General features: G+C 42.6%; 1 protein-coding gene across 4 annotated transcripts in view; it reads right to left on the bottom strand.

The window, feature by feature from the left end:
• The window catches only part of PBX1 (PBX homeobox 1), a 220000-nt gene that overhangs the window by 31081 nt on the left and 167609 nt on the right, over window positions 1-21310 (bottom strand). For 3 of the 4 annotated variants that reach the window (XM_035122694.3, XM_035122691.3, XM_088674866.1), the window contains exons 4-6: window positions 14069-14259; window positions 12632-12767; window positions 5459-5618 (exon numbers count right to left, since the gene is read on the bottom strand). In XM_035122694.3, coding sequence (XP_034978585.1) covers window positions 5459-5618; window positions 12632-12767; window positions 14069-14259 — 487 coding nt within the window. The remainder of the gene's footprint in view (window positions 1-5458; window positions 5619-12631; window positions 12768-14068; window positions 14260-21310) is intronic. The other variant, XM_060276637.2, reaches the window with a different exon arrangement.

Genomic DNA, 21310 nt, shown 5'->3' on the forward strand with positions numbered 1-21310 from the left:
GGAAGAGTCACAAAATTACATTCAAAGCAACAATGGTATTGATAGATGCCATTTACAGAATATTTGTTGATATTGATGCAGATGGCACGATTCACCAGGTTGGTCTCCAAGGGATAATACAATGGTGTGGGAAAAGGAATGACGTCAAAACAAAGACACACACTGCCCTCAATGAACAGCATCTCCAGAATTTTGGGATGATAGTTTATTCAACTGAGCTTTGAAAGCAGAAATATATTCCTCCCAACAATATTCCATTTCCCCTTCAGCTGAGTTTGACATTATTATTTTTCCATTACTTACATTTTTGAGCAACGTGTAGGAGAAGTGGAATGAAGAAAAAGCATGTTTTGCCATGCTGAAATGGTCAAACACAAGCTAAAGTTTCCTGACTGGCTTGTGAGCTGTTGTCTCTGAACTGTCTCCCTGTTTCCCTCTCTGGAGCCAGAAGCAAGAGTATCTCATTTGCTCCAGAAGTATTCTGTTGGCATAGCCAATGATATCACCATGAAGAGGCCCGTAACGTAAACAATTCCATTCTGACTTTCAGTTGCTTGGCTTGTGAACTTTTCCACAATACCCGCCTGAGTACCAGTGGTTTGTTTGAGGGAGATCTCAATAAAGCATCATTTTGAACTTGTGCAAAGTGATTTTCTCTTATCCAATGAGTCACTAAAGCCCACCCCTGATTTATCTGGGAACAGGGACCAGCATTTACAGGTCAGAGGGCCTGACTTCCATCTTTATTTACAAACGTTCCTTCGCTTCTGATCTTCTGAATCACACCGATCTTTGGATTTTATTGAAAACGAAATTCAATGTTTAATTCTTCTCATGTTTTAGAATGTGGACTTTTATAACAAAGGGATCAAATAGAAAGGAAATGTTCTGATGATTTTTTTTAACCAATATGGAAACATTTATATCCCCATTGCATGTGCGGTGCCCTCTTTTACAATAATTCACATTGGTGGTAACTGTAAGCTCCTTAAAGGAAATGTTGTGGAAGTTAAAAACAACAACCAAAAACTGTTTATAGGAAGAAAAGAGGACCCCCCCCCACCAATTTCATGTGATTAATACAAATCTAGTTAAATTTAGAGCAAGTTGAAGGGAGAGACCTAGTTCTGTCTAGCTAACTCTTGCTTAAATTACTGAGAAATTAACAATTATTTGTTTTCAGGCCTAGACAGAAGATGCTGTCTTAACTGCACCTGCATGAAGAGAAAGCAGCAGTTTGCCAAGAGTGATTGATTTACACCACAGGGGAGAAGGAGAAGATCAGAGGAGATTCACAGCAGCAGGATGAAAGTCTGAGGTGGTGTCAGAGATGGAGAGACAAAGAGGCGTTTTTTTGTGGAAACGAGGAAAGAAGAATCTGCACTGTGCAGAGGGAAAAGAAAATGGTGCATTACAGCAGTTGAAAGGAAGGGACTCTGGCCAGATCAGCAAGGGTTGACTTACATGGACCCAACTGGTAGGAAAGTAGATACAGTGGTACCTCTACTTACGAATTTAAAGGTAAAGGGTAAAGGGACCCCTGACCATTAGGTCCAGTCGTGACCGACTCTGGGGTTGCGCGCTCATCTCGCATTATTGGCCGAGGGAGCCGGCGTATAGCTTCCAGGTCATGTGGCCAGCATGACAAAGCCACTTCTGGTGAACCAGAGCAGCACATGGAAACGCCGTTTACCTTCCCGCTGTAGCGGTTCCTATTTATCTACTTGCATTTTGACGTGCTTTCGAACTGCTAGGTTGGCAGGAACTTACGAATTTAATGCGTTCCAAATGCACATTTGTAAGTCGAAAAAAATTGTAAGTCGAATCCCATAGGAATGCATTGGGAGAAAAAAAAATCGTAAGTAGAAGCAACCCTATCTAAAAATTCGTAAATAGAAAAAATCCTATCTAAACTGCATCCAAGATGGCGGACGGAGCTCCATTCGTAAGTAGAAACATTCGTAAGTAGAGTTATTCGTAAGTAGAGGTACCACTGTATGGGTAAGGGGAGAGAGCAGTCGGCTAAGAGGCTCAGTCCATGTTGTGAAGCAGCATAACTCCCGAGGAAGTAGAGCATGGGTAGGCAAACTAAGGCCCGGGGGCCAGATCCGGCCCAATCGCCTTCTAAATCCGGTCCACGGATGGTTTGGGTAGAATGTGTCCTTTTACTTAAAATGCATCTCTGGGATATTTGTGGGGAATAATTATTTTCCACCTAGTCGTTTTGACACCCTATTTGCAAAATTTAACAATTCCAAAGTACGGACGCACTCTCACTTTCACAAGATTGAACATACTACTGCCTTCAGCTGTACTTGAGGATCAATTTCAAAAGATTGCACTGGAAAAACGGTTCTGTCCCTGTGGAGATGGCATTATTGAGTCAGTGGCTCATGTGCTTCTGGCTTGCAATCTTTATAAAAATTTGAGGAGTGAGGTTATTACCCCTCTGCTATTGTCCATGTCGGGTTGCTCAACCATTGCTACTGTGTCCTTTCTTTTATCAGATCAAGATGATCAGGACCTCAGGGTATATAAATTCAATAATTAATAATAATACTAAGAATTAAGAATACTAAGAATAATACTAAGAATAATAATCAGGTGACAGCAAAAACTGCAAAGTTTTTAGCGGGGGCAATTAGAATAAGATCTATTATTTGATTATAGATGTAAACCTCCAAAATGTATTTTGTATAGTTAAGTTTTTACCCCTGACTTCAGTACATTTTATTTCATTTTATTGCTATGACTAGTGGCTGGTGCAAATAAAGATTCTTCTGATCTGAACCTGTGAGTTGGTGAACACCCATCTGCATAGCCCCAATACAAGCCTCTACTGTTAGGCTCGGCTTCCAAACACAATGTCCATTTCTTATTATCTTTCCTAAAACACTTCTGCACACCCCTTATTGTCCCCTGCCTTCCTTTCACTCCTTGGGGTGTCATTTCACACACAACACAGCGACAACTCCAGCTCTGTTTCCAAATGCACACTTCAAACAAGGGGACAAAGCCATTTTGGGCTCTCTGACAAGAGAACCCCGCAAGATACATATCTCAGCAAACGTGTGTTTCTGCATTCATACTGTACTGTACTTTTGTTTTTCCTCGAACAGTTAAAATGTGTCAGGTATATATTAAAAATGTAACATGTGAAGCAGCCCTAAATGTTTCTGCCATTCTGGGCTATTATGAAATTCGGCCAGGCAAAATTACTTCTCTTATCCAGCAAGCCACTCCTCCTATTACAAGGAGGTCTTGGGGGACCATCCCACTGGGAAACCAACACGAAATGTTGTCTTGTGGAAGTTTACTACAGATTTGGCTCCTTGCCACTGCAAAAGGGCAAGTCTAGAGGGGTTTTTTGGGGGGTTTTTTAATGGCTGTTGTTCACAGGCCAGGGAGCAAAGCTCAGTTCTCTTGTATAACACCTACATTACCAAGCTGCTTCTTGTAAATCACAGGCCTTGAGCAAGACAGTAAATGATAAACCAATAAGGCAAAACACACCATCTCAGTTTTTTCAAAAGTAGTGAGAAACAGATTGTGATTTGTGATGGGTGACCTGCATAGTGTTACTTGTGAGATTTGATTTCTGGTACTCCTCCACTTTGCCTTAATGGGGGCAAGGTCACCACCAGCAATGGCTTCAGCCTGTGGCTGCAGCTGCCAGGACAACCTGCTTCACGCACAAAGTCACGCTGTCCATCGCTCCCTCTTTTGAGTGAGGAGGGCCTACCTGTGGAACAAGGCCTTTGGCCCATGTCAACTGGAGAGCCAGCGCTACTAAACAAGCCTCAAGCAGAGGAGATGGAGGAGAGGAAAGACCCATCTCCAGGCACGATGAATGGTGTTACCAGGGATTTTAGCCTCTTCCCCACTGCACAGAAATGGCACCATGAGCTCTTCAGACAATGGGGTCCATTCTGGTTCATGGTTCTGAAAAGGGCCCTCCCGCCCCCAAAAGAAGACCAAAGCACAATGGCAGCTCTGCCGGTGCTGCTCAGCTATGGATTACTATCTAAGATGCTTCTCCCATTGCCAAAGCAACTTGGGTAGGAGGTTCCAGATCAGAGAGCTCTAATTCCCATTGCTTTAGTAGCCCCTTGGTCACACTGACCTCAACTGTGGACTAGAATAAAGACTGAAGTGATGCAGAACAAAGGCTCACCTTGGGCACATACTCCTCTGGAAGAAAGATACTCTACTTTAATGCTTTATTATTTCAGAGTTTAAAAAATTCAGACCAGGAGACATAGCATGTTTTCCAACAGTATCTAGGCTCTCTTGGAAGACGTCCAAATTACACTGTCTTGGGCACAGCTTGTTGGCAGCTTTACGTAAATGTCTCATATTTATTTGTACCCCATATAATTTCATAACGTAGAAAAAGTGTATCAACCCAATGTATTTGGCATTTCCCTCTTTTAAAACAAAAAGCCATACAGTACACATTTGTTCGCAAACTGGTCCTTAAGCTGACCTTTTCCCAAAAATATTGTCCTGAGTTTTCTAAGGCCCAGGAAATTATAATCCATTTTACAATAAACAATTTGTCATAAACAATTGTCTAACACGACGCAAACATGAAACAGCAAGCCTGATCCAAGTTCTTTACTACTTTCATCTCAAAAAGCAAGATCAAATAAACTATTTATTGGGCTAATTTATTCCCCAAATTTCCACTCTGCCTTTCTCCGCAATAGTACTCAAGGCACCTAAAATGAATTTGTCCCTTGCATAACTAATACACACACACACACACACACACACACACACACACACACACAAAACACAAGATCACATCCTGGAAAGGTGGAGGGACAAGCCATGTTTGAATTTTCATGGAGTAAAAAGCCCTCTAGCCATTCTGATACCAAAGAAAAATGAAATTACACAAAACAGGTGAGCTACAGGTAATGGGAATAAGCAAGCAATAATCCAGAGAGAAACGTTCACACAATACAGACACAAAATAACATGACTGGGTGATGCTCTGAGCAAAGGTCCCATGGAAACATTGTGTGCTAGTGCAGCTCCCATTCATTTCAATTTGGCTTGTACAGGAGAACTTCCTGGTGGATTGTGGCCCCTGAATGTGTTGGGTTATTTATCAGGGTCACCCAGTGATAAACGTCTCTCCCCCCGTTGAAACATACAAATGTGCATGGACGACCTTTCTCCTGAGAGAACCAGCAACTCAGGCAAAACGTTCTCCGTGCAAAAATTCCCCAACACATTACTTTTAATTACACAGCATGACTACATTGTCTTCAGAAACAGAAAAAACAGACAGGAACAAAATATCCTAAATGAATACATTGCCCCAAAAGTGAACGAACCAAAGAGGAAACCAAATTAAAAAGCAAACGAGAAACACACATTGATACTAAAAGGAAATAAAACCCCACGGAAAGAAAAGAACAATAACAACCCAAAAGAAAAAAAAACTAACCAGCTGAATTGGGAGTTGAGGGTGAGTTAGCTTGGCTTCCATGGGCTGACACATTTGTAGCAGTGACAGCCGTTTTGGCAGCATAAATATTGGCTTCCTCTTGAAATTTACCTATGTTCTTCTTGTACCGGATTCGCTTATTTCCAAACCAGTTTGATACCTAGAGCAAGTTTGAAAAAGAGAGAGAGGGAGAGAAAAAAAAAGCCTGTTAATAAGAAGTCAAATATATGACCAGGGTGGGAAGCCAGGGGAAAGGGAGGAAAGAATGGGAATGCTTTCTAAGTATGCTGATTAATAGTTTAGAATAAATCTCTCTCTGAATTTACAAGACAGACCCATAAAACTATATGATTTTGTGATTATATACAGCACACACTGTGGATTTTTGTTTATGTTTTCTGGAGTGAGAGGCTAGGCCTTGGGCCACACGCTAAAACTGTGCTTCCATACATTTCCATTTAAAATTAAAAGCCAGATTTTCCTGATGTGATTTATGGAATCTCTGAATCATAGAAGAGACGAAGAGAGGCATCCGGTGCATCTTCTGTGCCAAGGCATCAGTTCCTCCATAGATCGGCCCCACACCTTAAGAAGTTAACTAATTGTTACTACAAACAGAGGAGAACAAACAAGGTACGCCAACACTCTGAAACTGCTGTAAAACTTTGCGTCCCTATCCATGCACAGGTCCCTTGCAGTTGCTACAATGCATAAACATCCGTAAACGAAACTGTCATATACAGTGCTCTTTTTTTTATTGAAAAGTTTTCAGTTATAAAGAAATAAAGTGATACGAAGTAAAATAGAAGAAAAACAAAAAGGCACAAACATTTGTAGAGATACAACTCCCCCAGTATACGAATACTGTATATTGTCCACAAACAACAATACTCTGGAGATCCCGAGCCATAAGGTGGCTAGATTGGCCTCTACTAGAGCCAGGGCCTTTTCAGTATTGGCCCCAACTTGGTGGAACGCTCTTTCCCAGGAGACCAGGGCCCTGCGGGATTTGTCATCTTTCCGCAGGGCCTGCAAGAGAGAGCTCTTCCGCCTGGTCTTTGGGTTGGACTTAGCCTGGCCCCTGTGTTTTCCTCCCTCATGGCCTGGATTTATAGACTACTTGAAACGAGGCTGCATTTTAAATTTTAATACAGTACTGTATTTTAATCTGTATTTTAATTAATTGTTTTTATGTTTTATTGTGGTTTTGTTGGTGTGAGCCGCCCTGAGCCTGGTTTTTGACTGGGGAGGGCGGGGTATAAATAAAAAAATATTATTATTATTATTATTATTATTATTATTATTATTATTATTATTATATGAAAAATGCCCTAACCCATTCATTCTTTTATAAATTTGACATTATTATCCTGCCATATACAATGCTTAAAATTTGTGTAGATAAAATGTAGCCAAGACGTTGGAATGAAATTACTTCAAACTAATCGCGGAAATGCTAACTTGGACAAATCTTTTAGTATGAAGATCCTCAAAGATTGGAAGATGATCGTTGCCGTTTACTTTCTAAGGAGGCAGGGTAAAATAGATGTATTTCTCACCACTTGACAGAATTCACTGCAACACGTGGCAATGCAAGAAAGCCCTGGGCAGGCTTTTGTTAAACATACAGACGAACATTTTGGGGTGGGATTGCACCTGAGGGCCTTTCCCCAAACCTCCAAGAGCTGGAGATCCTGTCTGCCCACCCTGTGTATCCTGCAACATGCATAGGATCTTATTGCACAATCCATACGCTGCAAATGGATAATCAGAGCCTATTGGTGTTGGTGTGTATGCCTGCAAATGAGACTCTGTATCTGTGGAATCTGGAACAAGGCTAGCAGCTGAAACCCCCTAAGCACAGGGCTTAGATAGCTTTTAAAAGGGAACAGACAAATTCATGGAGAACAGTCTACCTATGAAGGAAACCTCCTTATTCAGAGGTTGTCTGCCTTTGGACACAAGATAATAGGGGCAAAAACCTTCATGCCATGCTTGCGGGCACCCAGAGCCATGTGAACTTGCTGCTGCTGGAAGCAGACGGCGGAACTGAATCCATCTTGGTCTGACCCCTGTATGTCTGCACGGACAGCTTCCCTGAAATGCGAGACATGAATGCATAACGCTCTGGATTTTGAAATATCTGTGCGGATTCCGCATGTAGTCAGATGACAGCCTCATTTATTCTTTCTATAGCTGGCCAGCTTTTGCTTCTCACTCGGAACTGATGGCTTACAGATTAGAACTTCCGTCGCTGTCCATCATAGCAGCTTCTCTTTTTTTTACAGCTTGGCATTGCACAAGCGAGTAAGAGCAAGAGCGGCAGGTTGTCTCCACTTCACTGCACTGCACACAACACCGGGCTCCCCGTGCCCCCCCCCGTAAGTGGCAGGATTGTGTTGTTCTTGGAAGCCGGGAGAGCAGTGGTGCCCCATTGCCCCACCAGTTGCTACTGCTGTGTTTGTTTGTTGGTTGTGTTTGTGTGTGTGTGTGTGTGTGTGTGTGTGTGTGTGTCTGTCTGTCTGTCTGTCTGTCTGTCTGTGTGTTGTGGCCTTCTGGCCAAGATGTTTCACCCACCCCATGCTAGATGGATAAGCTTAACCTGCTCAGTGCAGTTTCTGAAAGACCCTGACATGAACTTATATCTGTAATGCTATGTTTGCTTTCTTAGTTGAGATCCATTCCCTTCTGCCTGAAAGCAAGATACAGAAAAGCTTCCATTCATGAATAAAGTTGGGAATAGCGAAGCTTTTTGGCACATATTTAAGGGCATTGCTAACGCTGGTTCTTTTGAAATGAAGTGGGTGGCAAATCAGTTTAAAGATTTAAATAGAATCAACGCATAAAATGTTTCATTGCATACACTTTATTTGGAGAGTCAAAAATCTGCCTGATAACATCTTTCCTGCTGTGGAAATGAACTTCTATAAAACAGGTGACATTATTGTATCACAGTGGGATGCTTTCCCCGAGATTTAGAAGGAAGATCATAATCTTCCACCAACTTCTGGGACGCTGCAGCATGAGACGCTTGAGGAACATGATTCCCGTGAATTTTGATATGAGTTGACCTGATCCAGACCACCAGGATCAATGTGCAGATGAGGATGTAGCTTTCCTTTAGATTTTGCACGCCTCTAAAATTGTGTGATGCAGTTATTGGCTCAAAACAAGTATCAAAATGATTTCTTTTGGAGACAAAATATGTTTTTGAACAGACAAGTTTGTATTTAAATACAAATTTAAGTGCACGTTTTCATGAGGATTTTTTTTTAAAGTAATTCCCAGCTTAATGTGGAAATGGAACACAGCTGGCTTATAACTAAACACATGCAAAAGTGACACAGACCTGAGAATTGGCTGATCCATCTATCCATCCTTAACTGAAGCCCCATCTCACATGAGCATACTGTTATGGCTTTCAGTTGTGAAAGTTTAGTGAGGCCAGTGACCAGTGCTATTTTTCTAGGAAAAGAGGTGCCGAAACTCACCATGAACACCTCCCTTGTTCTCTCATAACGGCAATGGTGGCCACCTGAGAGGTGCTGGGACTGAGTTCTGGCAAGTTCTGGTTAAAAAAGTATCTTTCACCAGGAATTTACAGTACAGCTGGTGGACTGCTGACTGGTTCCAATGGACGGCATGAATCCCCTGGCTTCAAAGTCTTATTAGAACTGTGAAAGTAAAACTGCAAAACTGGTTGTCCTGTAGATATTAACACAATATCTTTTCCGGAACAAAAGGTGCTATAGAAGTGTTTTATGAGTAAGCAAACAAGACAAATAAAATGGGAAAGCCTATATTTTATGCATCAGTGGAAGTCATATGGGAGGAAGTATTGTATACTTGGACAACAATTCAGGCTTGACCAAAGCATTCTCAATACAGGGAAAGTGAGAAATGAAGTAGACCTGATAAATATAGTAATTGACAACTACTGCCCTTTGACAGGTATGGATGACATTATCAGTACAGTGGTACCTGTACTTACGAATTTAATGCATTCCGAACACACATTTGTAAGTCGAATCCCATAGGAATGCATTGGGAGAAAAAATTCGTAAGTAGAAGCAACCCTATCTACAAATTCGTAAGTAGAAAAAAATCCTATCTAAACCGCATCCAAGATGGCGGACGGAGCTCCATTCGTAAGTAGAAACATTCGTAAGTAGAGTTATTCATAAGTAGAAGTACCACTGTACCTTGGTGCTGAATAGCACTGGAATAGTTTGCATTTGGGAGCTTATCTGCCACTAAACAACGATAGAAAATGTCGGCATGCAGAACCTCTAAACCTCAAACCATATTGGACAGGTGGCAAGGGACAAGCTCACAATGTGATGCAATTTGTCAGCTCAAGAAATTAGCAAAGTCAAGGTTGCCGTAATCTGAGAATACAAATTTAGAGTAACAGGAGATTCAGATTTGAAATATGAAAAGAGAGTTATGAAGATCACTCAGCAGTTCTACTAAAAGTTCAGAGTTGTTTCTGCATGCTGTGGCAGTTTCTACCTTAACATACCAAAAGAAAGCAGTAGCTCTTCTAGTTGTGGAATCTAGCACTAGTATGCATGCAACATCTCAAAACTTGGGGGGGGGGGTGAACAATCCTCACAGAGAAACACAATAGGAGCATGTGTGTTTGTGTGGGTCCAAAATGTCATCAATTAGTTAATAGATAACTTGAAAGAGCAGTGAGGCATAAATGCTAATTAATTCAATTTAGTATCTGGTTAAGTTACTAAAACATAAATGAATCTAAATGTCAGAGACAGAATGCTGTGTAAAAGTCTATATGAATTAATCAAGAACAACTCATACCTAAGTAAAGTTTCGTTACTTAAAAAAATTATTTAGCAGATAAAAAAACATGCAGATGTGCAACCTATCAGGAAGTTCATTTCAAATGGGCTAGTACAAGAGAACCCTGACAACTGGCGTTACTTAAGCATTTGCTAGCCCACATGAGAAAGAAACAAAAGACAGATAGAAAACCTCTATCTGGTGAACGCGTCTGGATGAAAATGCACATTGCAAGATGCAAATGGCAAGAGAAAACAAGAGTAGTTTCTGCTGAGTCTATTGAAACACAATAATCTCTGCTCTGAGTCTACTGAAACACAATAATCTCATCAGTGATTTGGGTGAAGGAAGCGTATACTTTTGAAACTGCAGGTGAAACCAAGAAGGAGGAATTGTTAATACTTTCAATGACAAAAAGTTTGAATCAAAAATATGTGATCTGGAAAAATGGTCAACAAAAAAGTTACATGAAATTCAATAAAGACTGGTATGGCCTGACTTCCCAGTTGGAAGCAATTTGCAGAAGGTTGCTACTATCTCCAACTGCATATACTGGGAAACAGCTCTTAGGCATTGCTACCTTCTTAATTTCAGGTTGCCTCCTGGATCATGGAATGCCCATTGGCTGAATGGCAAAAGCCATAGCATTATAAAAATGTGAGAGGCATTAGCATGCGGGAGCAAAATCATCCATAGAATTACAGAATCAAAGAATCATAGAATGGTAGAGTTGGAGGGGACCCTAAGGGTCATCTGGTCTGCCCCCTGCAATGCAGAAATCTTAACTAAAGCACCCATAACAGATGGCCATCCAAACTCTGCTTAAAAGGACTCTGGTCTGCTGGTTTTGATTTTTCTAATCAGTCAGAGTGGTATTGTTATCAACAGGGTACCTCCAGAAGCTAGGACCTGAACCAATAGCTTCAAGTTACAAGAAAGGAGATTCCGACTAAACATCAGGAAGAACTCTCTGACAGTTAGAGGTGTTTGGCAGTGGAACTGACTCCCATGAGAGGTGGTGGACTCTACTTCCTTGGAGGTTTTTAGACAGAGGTTGGATGGTTATCTGCCATGGATGCTTTAGCTGAGATTCCTGCATTGCAGGGGGTTGGATGAGATGACCCTCAGGGTACATTCCAACTCTACAATTCTATTATTCTATGTTTCAACCTATGTAATAAATTCATGCAGTTCTTGATGACACAAATCTGCTCAGCTTCAATCTGTTTCAGCAACTTCCTTATCAAGAAAGGCTTCATTGAGAGTTTGGGAAGGTTGTGAGGAGCAGTAATTCCATCATTCATAGTCCCATCCTTGAGGGTAGCCAATAACTGGTGGCCAATACCTGAGCTTTCCATTCTAGGAGCACCCAGCTCATTTGTCACCTTAATAAGAAATCTCAAACTATGTGGGAGCAAAGAAAATAGCACAAAGAAGGAGGAGAATTAAGGAGGTGTTATGTTCAGTAGCAAATGGGAGAGTAATTACTATGTACACTGCTTGACAAGATGGAAATTACCCTGGAAATTCCACTCCCCAGTCCATCCGCGGCAATATAGTCTTCACAAAAGTTTCTTAGATGTGGTGGTTTTCAGATGTTCTGCTTTCAGTGAATCCTTTCCACATAACTTTGTCAGCCTTGGAAACCACTGTCAGCACTACAGATGAATCCTGGGCACATTCTAGGATGAGCTCTTAGTTCACATGCAGCTCTGGCCAAGAAGCCTCATTGTTGACCCAAGTGATGAGGGTACTATCTGAGCAGACATCCAACAAGTTGTCTTTCATGATCTTTCCCCGCTGCTACGGATTTTCTCATTGAACAACTCCAGTTAAACGTCGTGAGGTTGCCCAGAATAGTTGCCCATGATTCTAGTGCAAGCAACGCAGGCTGTGCTCTTATTTGGACCAATATAATCAAGGGCCTAAAAATGATCCTGAATGCCCAATTGCCATATACAATCATTGTACACAATTCAGCAGAATCAAAGAACAATCCCCTGCAATGCAGGAACCTTTTGCCTAACATGGGGCTCGAACCCAAGACCCTGAGATTAAGCGTCCCATGCTCTACCCTCTGAGCCATCAGTTTTAAGAGTCGTTTCCCCCCTAAATACAATCCCTTCCCTAGACAACTTCTACATTTCTTGCTTAGCCGATTTCTCCTTTCTTATGTCCTCAGAATTCTGTTGCTCCCCAGTCCCTCATCCCCCTCTTTGCTCATTCTTCATTCCCAATGGTACTCCCTTTCTATGCAGACACTTTTTTTGGTGTGGGCTCTTTCCACCTCTCCCAGATTACATAAATGGATGGATAACAAGACAGACAGACGGATGCTCTCAGCATAGAACAGGCACCTGGGTTTCTTACCTGTGAGACTGTGATGCCACATTTCTTGGCTAGCTCCTCTTTGGCTTCCTCACTGGGGTATGGGTTGCTGAGGTGGGAATAGAAATACTCATTGAGGATTTCTGTAGCCTGCTTGTTGAAATTTCTTCTTTTCCGCCTGGTCAAAAAGAAACGGATGCTCAGTACTCAATGACCTAAAAGCAATGTATTTAAGGAAGTGCCCACAGTCACCAGGAACACATCAGTCCTCACACCCTGTTACGCAGATCTCAAACGGTCAAACTGGATGTTCCATACAGATTCATGTATATCTCTCCCCACCCCCCTTCTTAAAGTAACAGCAGCCTTAGGAGGATGTAAATCTGACTGGCAAAGTAGCAAATCATTTAACCCTTTCCTCATGTGACAATTTTCTGATGAAAATTACCTTCCACTGACTGCTCTTGACAAATGTGGAAGGTGATTTTGACCTACCCAAGAGATGGGCTAAGTGCCATCACCCCAACTGCTGTGCTGTCACTCCCAATGCTCACCTCCAAAGATTCTTTAATAAAAAAATAAAATGTGAGAAACTTCATTTGTGTGTATTGTTTAGCTCTGTGCCAAATTATATATTAGGGAAGATGACTGGATCTTTTGCAGGAGTTCGGAGCACATTGTCGGTTACACTGCAAACATTACTCGCTGCCTTTTAAACAGAGCACCTTCCATCGACCCCCTTTCAAGTGGCCTTTATAATTCCAGTTTATTGGAAAACAGGCAGTGAAGCAATTTGGAAGAATTTCACGTGGCACTGGCCACATACTTGAAAGGTGGTCAAACTATGGGAAACGAGCTTGTGCTCTGCTCTGTAAAGGGGGGGGGGGCAAACAAATCCTGTGAAGTAGAAAAATCAGTATAATAGTGAGAGGCCTGGCCAATAACTCCCCCCCCCCGGTGTGATCATTTTCAACCTGCAGAGAACTTTTGCATGGGAGAGCATTCAAAGAGGGCATCTCCCCCCTGTAGTCTGAACTTGTACAGACCGTGTTATTTTTATTTTGCTTTTCAATTCTAGCTTTGACAACTGAATTTGTTATACATTTAGTCTGATCTCAGTTTGTACAGAACTAACCCTGTAGATCATCTATATTCTTCCGCAGCAAACTTAAGCCACTATTTCCTTTAAATGGTTCAACAGTAGCTTTTGTTCGTTTGTTTGTTTAGGAAAAAACAGGGAGAACAGCCTTGAAAATCTACCTGGAAGGAACAGGTAGAACAGTCTACAAAAGTTACTGGCCCACAAAATGTTTACTAGCTCATGCTCCCACATATGTTAGTCATTTGTGGCCCCAACATACTGGAAGAAGATGAAGAAAGGAGAAGAGAACAGTCTCTCTTCCAGTTTACAAGTCTTCCTTTCTAGGCACACAGAAGTGATTCGGTGAGTGGTTCTTGATATGCCTGGGATAAACTCACCGTGCATCGAGAAATCGGGAGCGCAGGATCATGACAGCTTCGCACGTGCTCTGTTTGAGTTGCATCTGGATGGAACTGAACTTGCGATGGATGATGCTGACCATCCGCTCTATCTCCTTGGGCGAGATGGGCCGGGTCCTGCTCTGTTCTCGCAGCAGATTCATCACGTGAGTGGTGAACTCGTTGCATGCCTGGGACAACAAGAGAAAGAGCGAGAAGATCCCTTAGGACCGGAGAAGTCACTGCATGCTGTGCAGGAGGCTGCCGCAGCAGGGATGTAGGAATCCTGCCCCTTTATTCCTTCGAACGTTGTCTGGGTTTCTGCCCCATGGCCTTGAACATCTGCTGAGCAACTCTACACAATGTCTCATTTAGGGAAACCACCAATGCAAATAAGATGCAGGTAGGAATATGTACCCAAATACACATATTGCTTTTCATAAGATGTGCACTCAGATTCTTATTTAGGCGTGCAGCTAAATTCAACTGTTTCCTACTTCTTTGCTTTCAAGCGGATGCATAGCTGGATGTGCATAAAGATTCTTCAACCTCCAATGAGCTTCTGTAGAAGTTTCTGTTTCCAGCCACCCATTTTTTGCCTTCCACAAGAATTTGTGTGTACTGATAATCTCTCCCTTAGTAGAAAGTAACTGGATACAACCCAGCAGCAGTCTTTGGGCTTTAAAATTTCAATGGCACCCTGTGCAAGGCCAAAATTTGCAACCCCGCCTCTCACCTTCCATTGTTTGTCACTGTTGCGATGCCCCCCGGGGCACTCTCTTGGCTCGGTCACACTCTCCTAAATTCACCTCTTTATAGGCAGGCATATGGTGATTATGGAGCCATTTCACGCAGGTCAAGAAACTGAACCTTTTGGATTACTGTGAAACCTCTATCTTAATACCCTTATGGAAAAAAAGATCCAGCACACATTTATGACAGGGCATGTGCATATGCAAAAGAGCATGAGCATGCACACATGGACAGATAAAGGTGCCAATTTGTGACTAGGGGGAGAAATTCACCTTGGTCCACATTTTATTGTGAACCTACCTAATTTGCACTTACCAATACACAGTTATCCTTCAAAATTTGCACTTCTACCAATTTGGCTGTGCAGTTCTCCAGCCAGACAATGCATACAATATATATATTAAGGGGAAAGTGTGCATAAATGCATGTATTAGTGAAATAACATTAAAATACATTGTATTAGGAAACACCGCTTGCAACGATGCGTATATTAGGTAAAATAAAATATAAAATGTCCATATTAGGAAAAATGCAAACTAAAATGCTGGTGGATTCTCATGCTTTTTTTTTTTAAAAAAACATACATCAAATTTATGCAGGTATTAGGAGAACCGAATTTAAGATTGGACAAAGGAAAAACCCAATTTGACAGGTTCATCTGTGACAGAGCTGAGCCAATCGTCTAATTTATTTTGTTTGCATTTATTTAAAAATGTACACCCCTAGCTTCACTGATTTAAAAAAAAACAAAAAACCTCAGGAAGCTTTTTTCCTGTGCATGAATGATCATTTCCCCAAATGCACAATCAAAATATATGTCCAGAACTCAGTGTAAGTATCAACTACAGAGCCACAGATGTGTGAGAGAGTCTATTTGCAGGCAGGAAAAGAAATTGTCTAGGGAAGGCAAAGTGTTTATGTTACTTAATGAGATGCTCTCAGAGACGAGATGAGCCTTTGCTCTGCTGATATGGCTATAAGAAGTACTGTCCATGTGATTCTGGAACGGACCTGCCATTAGGGGACATAAAATACACTATCTGAACACATGATCAGACATTTTTCTGCTGTCTGTTATACTGCATAAAACCAATCCAGTTCCAAACTAACATTCCACCTCCAGCTCATACGAGTTCAGTTTCAGTCAGGCTAACAAACTCCCTGGCTACCTAATATTCTTCAATAACACAGGGAATCAACATTACAGGGAAAAAACATTCACACATAAGATATCAGAAGCAGAACTATATATGGGACACCGTACATCATGGAAACATTAATAGGCTACACTTGTTTGGCACAGGGTCACATAGTGCTTGAAAGAAACTGGCTTTATTTTGCTGGTGGAGAGTTGGTGCGGGGCCTCCAGAAGAATAATGGTGAATGCTGTGAAGATTACACCCTATGGAAGTGACAATCCTATGTCAAGACTGGGTGGGGGAAGAGGCACACACGGTGGTATTCTCTCCCATGGGACAGCGGAAAAGATTCCTGTGAGCTGAGCATAAGGGAGAACAAGTTATGCTGGTACCCTTCTCCCTACCATGCTAGTTTGAAGGGAATCGTTTTGTACAGAGGAGTGGGATTGCTTTGATGGTGTTTCCTGCTTGGCAGGGGGTTGGACTGGATGGCCCTTGTGGTCTCTTCCAACTCTATGATTCTATGATTCTATGATCCCTGTCTGAAGTCTAAAGCGGTCCAAGCTCAGAAACGGGTTGAAAACCTTAGTGAGAACTAGGCCAAAGACTGAGGGTGTAAACAAAGAACACAAAAGCTACAGATTGGGTGGGTGGGTGTTGAATTGAAAAAAAAAATCAGTTCACATTTAAAGGCAAGCCTATCTAATTTGGGGGTGTGGGTGGTGGAGGGATGCGGGTGGTGCTGTGGGTTAAACCACTGTGCTGCTTGGGCTTGCCGATCGGAAGGTCGGTGGTTCGAGGCCCCGTGAGGGGGTGAGCTCCCATTGCTCGGTCCCAGCTCCTGCCCACCTAGCAGTTAGAAAGCACGTCAAAGTGCAAGTAGATAAACCGTGCGCTGCTCTGGTTCGCCAGAAGCGGCTTAGTCATGCTGGCCACATGACCCGGAAAAATTGTCTGCAGATAAGCGCCAGCTCCCTCGGCCAGTAAAGCGAGATGAGCGCTGCAACCCCAGAGTCGTTTGTGACTGGACTTAACTGTCAGGGGTCTCTTTACCTTTACCTATCTAATTTGTATATTCTGAAACAATATTCAGCCTGAAAAACAGCCAGCCTCCAAACCCGCACTGAATTTTGCAATACAGTTCTCCAGCCAAGTAATAAGCACCAAAGTGTGTGTGCATATACATGTACACACAAACGCAAACAAACAAATTGTACATATAAAACTGGGGCAAGTCAGACAGATGGGCGAGGTACAAATGGTATTAATAATGTTGTTGTTGTGGTGGTGGTGGTGGTTGTTGTTGTTTTTAACATTTGAAAAAATGCAAATACTGAGGTTGTGTCCATATGAAAACCTACACTAAGGATAGCCATCCACCATGGATGCTTTAGTTGATATTCCTACATTGCAGGGGGTTGGACTAGATGACCACTGGGGTCAATTCCAACTCTACGATTCTGCAGTACTATGGATATATTCATCTTGGCTTTGACTCAGCCTGGAAGACCTTCTCGGTGCCATACGGGCCTTTTTTTCCACCTGGACTGGGAGGGCAGGGCCCTGATGGACTCCAGCTACAAAAGCAAGAGGCTGCAGAAGAGGCCAGAGGCCTAGGTCATGAAGCCTCAACTTCCACAGCCACCACCCTTGGAAGGACTGGCAGCAACAGCAGCCATGGTCCATGCCAATGACAATGTTCTTTTATCTTGAGAATTCTGCTTCTTTTGAAATGTTTAAGATAGTATTTTCGTTTCCTGCTCATTATGTTGCTTTGAATGTATACTTTATATATGACTTTCTTCAGTAGTTTTATTCTGGGTGGTTTTATTTGATGTTTTAATGTAGGCTGTAAACCACTTCCAGATTTTTTCCTTAAAAATAGAAAGTGGTATAGAAATGAAATAGTGATGGTGATAACAACAAACAACAACAACAACAACAACAACATATTAATGAAAAACGACATATAAAATGCATTATTTAAGGGAAAATCGATTTGTAAAAATTGCATATTGGGCAAAATTGCATACAGGCAGGTGCATATGAGGAGAAAATCACATTAAAATGCTGATTAATTTTCATTAAGACTTAACAAAAATTAAAACAGGTATGGAGAACTGAACTTCAGATTGAGGAAAAATAAAAACTGTGAGAAACTGAAATTGGCACATTCATCCTTCCCTCTCAATAGTAAGTAAAGAGGTTCTCAGAATGTGCCAGGGTAATAAGAAAACAGCTAATATATAGTCACAGATGGATTAATTATATAATGAAAGGATCTCATGAGTTCACATACAGAGAAAACTTCCTATTGTGTCTCTTCACAGGTCACTGGGCTTGCCTCCTCTCAATCATTGACTCATGCAGAGATGCAACAGGCAATCTTACAGGCGGGAGTCCGGTAACCATGCTGTGCTTCTGGACTGGGTGTGATTTGTATCATTCAGTCACTCCCAGTGCAGAGATACAGTGGGATTACCTGCCTTATGCCTGGAAAAATGCCTGTTGCGTCTCTGCATGAGTCACTTATTTGGGTATTCCTCATTACTGGAACAGGCACTGTCCACTGACTCTCTCTACAAATCCCCTTCAGAGCAGGACATGTTCCCATATCATCAACTCCTGCAGAAACACAGATCAGGGCCCTTCGACGAGTATGCAATTCTTACACAATCAACAAACAAATCTGTAAATTCCTGCGTATCTGTATATTCCTGCGTATCTGTATATTCCTGCGTATAAGACTACTTTTTAACCCAGGAAAATCTTCTCAAAAGTCAGGGATCGTCTTATACACCGGGTCATATTTCTTATACAGCGAGTATGTCCCAAACTCTATATTTTAACTGGAAAAGTTGGGGGTCGTCTTATATGCCCAGTCGTTTTATATGCCGGAATATACGGTACAGTAAAAGTTTTAATACGTCCGTCTTTTAGCAAAAATTGTGATTTGTATCTTTTGGCTACAAAGTAAGCTCAGTGAATGTATTTGTGCCAAAACTGGAAAATAAATAGGCTGGGCCAGTGCATTTATTCGTGATGTCCGTAGGGTACCTACCTACCTACCTACCTACCTACCTATCTACCTCTATCTGCAGGGAACTTTTTACATTATTCGTTATGTGCGTAGGGTATCTCTATCTATCTATCTATCTATCTATCTATCTATCTAATCTATCTATCTATCGTCTATCATCTCTCTATCTGCAGGAAACTTTTTACATGGACCAGAATTCAAAACTGTCACCCACTGTTACCTATGATTCTTATGGCTATATTCTGTTTCATGTGTAGAACTGGTCTAGAACTGAGTCACAGATCAGGGATCCTTGAAGAACCAGGCCAAAGAAAATAACTGTTCTTCCACCCTGGTAGCCATGGGCACTGGGGGTGATGCAGTCCAATAGTCAAAACAAAATAAAAAAAATTCTTCCAGTAGCACCTTAGAGACCAACTAAGTTTGTCATTGGTATGAGCTTTCGTGTGCATGCAAGCTCATACCAATGACAAACTCAGCTGGTCTCTAAGGGGCTACTGGAAGAATTTTTTTTATTTTGTTTTGACTACGTCAGACCAACACGGCTACCTACCTGCAGTCCAATAGGTTAAGGGATGCACCTTCCAGGGCAAGATCTGGAGCTGACAGGTGGCACCAAGCAAACAGTGGTGGCTTATGGGACAGCAAGTGGGAGGAGGAGAGCCCCCAACCCCCATTAGCACCCCAGTTGCCTCCAACAAACATGCACTGATGGGTTTGCTGCTGAGCAGCTTTGCCCATTTATTGCTTGACAATCCCACTGGTCACCTCTGCTAGAAGCGTAATCTCTGACAATTACTAACGTTAGCCCAAACTTTGGCAGCTGGTGAGAAGAGCGGGTGAGTTATCACAGGTTTGGCGATGACACGAATCAAGTCGTTGCAAATACAAAACATGACACTTACTTTCCGCGAGTTTTCCGCCTGTGTGTTAACAAGGATAATAATTAGAGCCAAAGCAGCAGGGTTGTAGAGCACATCAGGATCCCTGACATGAAAGGGCAAACAGGTAATAACTGAAATTAGACGTGCTGAAGGCATCTTGCTGCCAGAAGCTCGTACACCCAGTTTCTGGAGGGCCCTGTTCTTGATGACTGACCACAATGTTAATTTGACAGAGGGTTCTTAATGTCAGTTTCTTCCCCTGCCATATCAAGGAGTCTTCCTCCCCCTCAGCCAGGCGGGGATACGATACGAGGAGGCAGGTGGTGCAAATATATATCACCTTAAGGCAAAAACTAACGAATGGGTCAGTAAAGAGATTCTTATTCCCCAAGTCCTACAAAGGCTCCAGGCAGACTGGCTCCTTGCACAAGTCAACCTATCTGAACTGCTCTCCCCTGCATTTCTGGGGCCATGAGACTGAAGGAGAGAGCTCGCCACACCTGGACGAGCATGGTTTTCCATTCAGTTGCCGGTCAGGCTCCCCCACAGCCAGGCTCACACAATATGAGGGCTCTATGGAGCAGCATAGTAGGGGTAACAAGAACCCCCGGCTGGGTGAGGCTGCCTGTCAGGGTAAGTCCTGTCGAGAGACAAAGGTAAGATTACTGCTGATCTCTTTTATTTGCATTCCTGCCCTTTGTTAGAAAGGAAACTGGGTGCCATCCTGGGTATAGTTGGAATAGGACCGAAGTTTACTCACTGCTCTTTCTTATGAGAAAGAGGCAAACCATGGAGCTGATCTACAGGTAAAGGTAAAGGTACCCCTGACCGCTAGGCCCAGTTGCAGACAACTCTGGGGTTGCGCGCTCATCTCGCTCTATACGCCGAGGGAGCCGCAAACGGTCCGCAGACAGCTTCCGAGCATGTGGCCACATGACTAAGCCGCTTCTGGCGAACCAGAGCAGTGCACGGAAACGCTGTTTACCTTCCTGCCGGAGTGGTACCTATCTATCTACTTGCACTTTGACGTGCTTTTGAACTGCTAGGTGGGTAGGAGCTGGGACCGAACAACGGGAGCTCACCCCGTCACGGGGATTCGAACTGCCAACCTTCCGATCGGCAAGCCCTAGGCTCTGTGGTTTAGGCCACTATTTCTGCCTCACTATTGCTAGGGGAATGACAAGTGTTTCTTCTCCCTATTGCTCCCAAATGAATTTGCCAAGTCCAGAGGCCAAACTTGGAAAGATTTTAAAGCACCTGAAGTGGACCGAAAATGGCACACCCCCTTCCTGCCAGGGGAGAAAGGGTGAGGGAAGATCTCTCTCCACATCAGGAACAAGGGTGGAAGAAATAGGGACATCTGGATCTGATGCCCTGGTGAACGCTGCTGCCTGAGGCAGTCACCTCTCCTTGTATCATGGGTGAG

This window comes from Zootoca vivipara, chromosome 7 (genome assembly GCF_965207765.1).
Source record: "Zootoca vivipara chromosome 7, rZooViv2.hap1.1, whole genome shotgun sequence".
Classification (NCBI taxonomy): Eukaryota; Metazoa; Chordata; class Lepidosauria; order Squamata; family Lacertidae; genus Zootoca; species Zootoca vivipara.